Genomic DNA, 1,882 nt, shown 5'->3' with positions numbered 1-1,882 from the left:
GCATTCCTGGGCTGAGAGGTCATTTCTTTCCGCGGGAGTCAGCACCCTGCTCTGATGGGCCGTGCCTCTGGGTCTTCGTCTCCTGCATGTGTGGGAAGGAGGGGGAGCCTGCCCTGTGTTGGCCTCCAGATTCCCCGTCCCTTTCATGGCAGCCGGGTGTTCCCCAACAAGGAGGCCATGCTCGATGCTGCCTTCGCCCTGGCGGCTGAGATTTCCAGCAAGAGCCCAGTGGCCGTGCAGGGCACCAAAGTCAACCTCGTCTACGCTCGTGACCATTCGGTGGCCGAGGGTCTCAAATACATGGTGAGACATCCCTCTAGCCAATCACAACCCTTCCCTGATCCCAAGCAGCCAATCAGGGCTCAGGAGCTCTTGTCCTCTGATTGGTGCGCTGCGAAAGCCGCCACCCTGCCATTGTGCACCGCCCTCTTTATCTAGTCGACCTGGAACATGAGCATGCTGCAAACCGAAGACGTCGTGAAGTCTGTGCAGGCCTTAATGGAGAAAAAGGACCTGAAGGATGTCGCCTTCTCCAAGCTCTGAACGTCCTTATGGCCCTGGACCAGAGTTGGCACGGTCCCACTCCATACTTGGCCTTCCTCATCCGCAGAGCGGGAGGTTCGGCGAACATGGTAGTCTCAATGCTTCCTCACCGTCCCCCAGTTTACACCTTTATGAGGCTGATTTCATCAAGCCCAGTGCCTTATCTTCACCCCATGAACAATAAACAATGTAAAGAACTTGGTGCCTTTATTGGAGAGAGAGCCAGGGAGGGGCTGAGATACACCTGGGGCGGCAAAGCCCACTGTTAGAATGGTTGGGTAGCGATTAGACCAATGGGAGTACCAGGCATGCAAGTGTTGACCAATCAGACTGACCATGGGGGGTGAGGGCCAGTAGAAACACCAGGAATGCTAAAGTCAGCCAAAGTGGCTGGGCTCCCCCTGGACTAAATGGATGCAATGGGTCTCCCTGGGTCAGCCCTGTCTGGGCTGAGTTGTTTACCTTGCTCAGGCACCCTTCACCCCGCATCACAGTGAGGCTGGCTGGGTTCCACAGCTACCCAGTCTTCCCATTGCCTCTTCTTTTTTCTTTTCTTTTTAAAGAATTATCTATTTAACTTTATTCGTTCATTCATTTATTTTTAATTTGACCAGAGAGAGAGAGAAGGTGAGAAAGCAAGTCATCAGGTCTGGGACTTGAACTGTGGTTGGCCATGTGGAAGTATCCAAGCCACCCACTGGCCCTAACCTCTTCTTTTTTCTTAAGTTTATTTAATTTTTCTTCTATGAGCAAGAGAGACAGAGAAACAGTACCCCTCCAGGGGACCAGTTGTTAGTGTAATGGCTATGTCGCTGGACTCCCACGTAGTCGACCGCGGTTCAAGTTCCGGACCTGGTGGCTTGAAATTCACACTGGGCACGTGTGCATGCGTGCGTGCCCAAGATCCGGAGAGGAGAATGGAGGAGAAGGGATTGCAGCGTGACCATGCCCCCGGGGGGTGATTTCTTGCTTTCTGTCTCTCTGTCTGGCGAGCGCACGTGCCCTATAGTAAAAACCTCTAAAAAAAAAAAAAGAAAAGAAAAGAAACAGTACCCCTCCAGAGTTTTACTGTAGCCATCGACCCTGAACTGGGTCAGCCTGGGATCATGAGTACCTGCATATCTGGAGTACTCAGGTCTATGGCAAACCTAGAACCCTCCCGTGTGGGTGGGCCTTGCAGAGTCTCACTTTTTACCACTATGCCACCCTCTCGCCTTGTTTCTTTTTCTTTCTTTTTTTTTTTTTTTTTAAGAATTATTTTATGGGGGCCAGCAGGTGGTGTGGTGAGTAAGAGTGTTGGATTCCCACACGGCTGAACCTGGGTGGAGGCCCTGGACCG

The 1,882-nt window shown here is 52.2% G+C and overlaps 1 protein-coding gene across 1 annotated transcript in view; it reads left to right on the top strand.

Moving 5' to 3' along the window:
* ECH1 (enoyl-CoA hydratase 1) overlaps window positions 1-740 on the top strand; it is a 12,008-nt gene extending 11,268 nt beyond the window's left edge. Inside the window, exons 9-10 of the mRNA XM_006161731.2 lie at window positions 153-303; window positions 439-740. Of these exons, the coding sequence (XP_006161793.1) occupies window positions 153-303; window positions 439-543 (256 nt within the window). The 3' untranslated portion in view covers window positions 544-740. The remainder of the gene's footprint in view (window positions 1-152; window positions 304-438) is intronic.
* Window positions 741-1,882: the final 1,142 nt, after the last annotated feature.

This window comes from Tupaia chinensis, unplaced genomic scaffold, assembly GCF_000334495.1.
Source record: "Tupaia chinensis unplaced genomic scaffold, TupChi_1.0 Scaffold138910_1, whole genome shotgun sequence".
In the NCBI taxonomy this organism is placed as follows: domain Eukaryota; kingdom Metazoa; phylum Chordata; class Mammalia; order Scandentia; family Tupaiidae; genus Tupaia; species Tupaia belangeri.
Note: the sequence above shows the minus strand (reverse complement) of the source record. Positions and strands in the feature narration are given on the sequence as shown.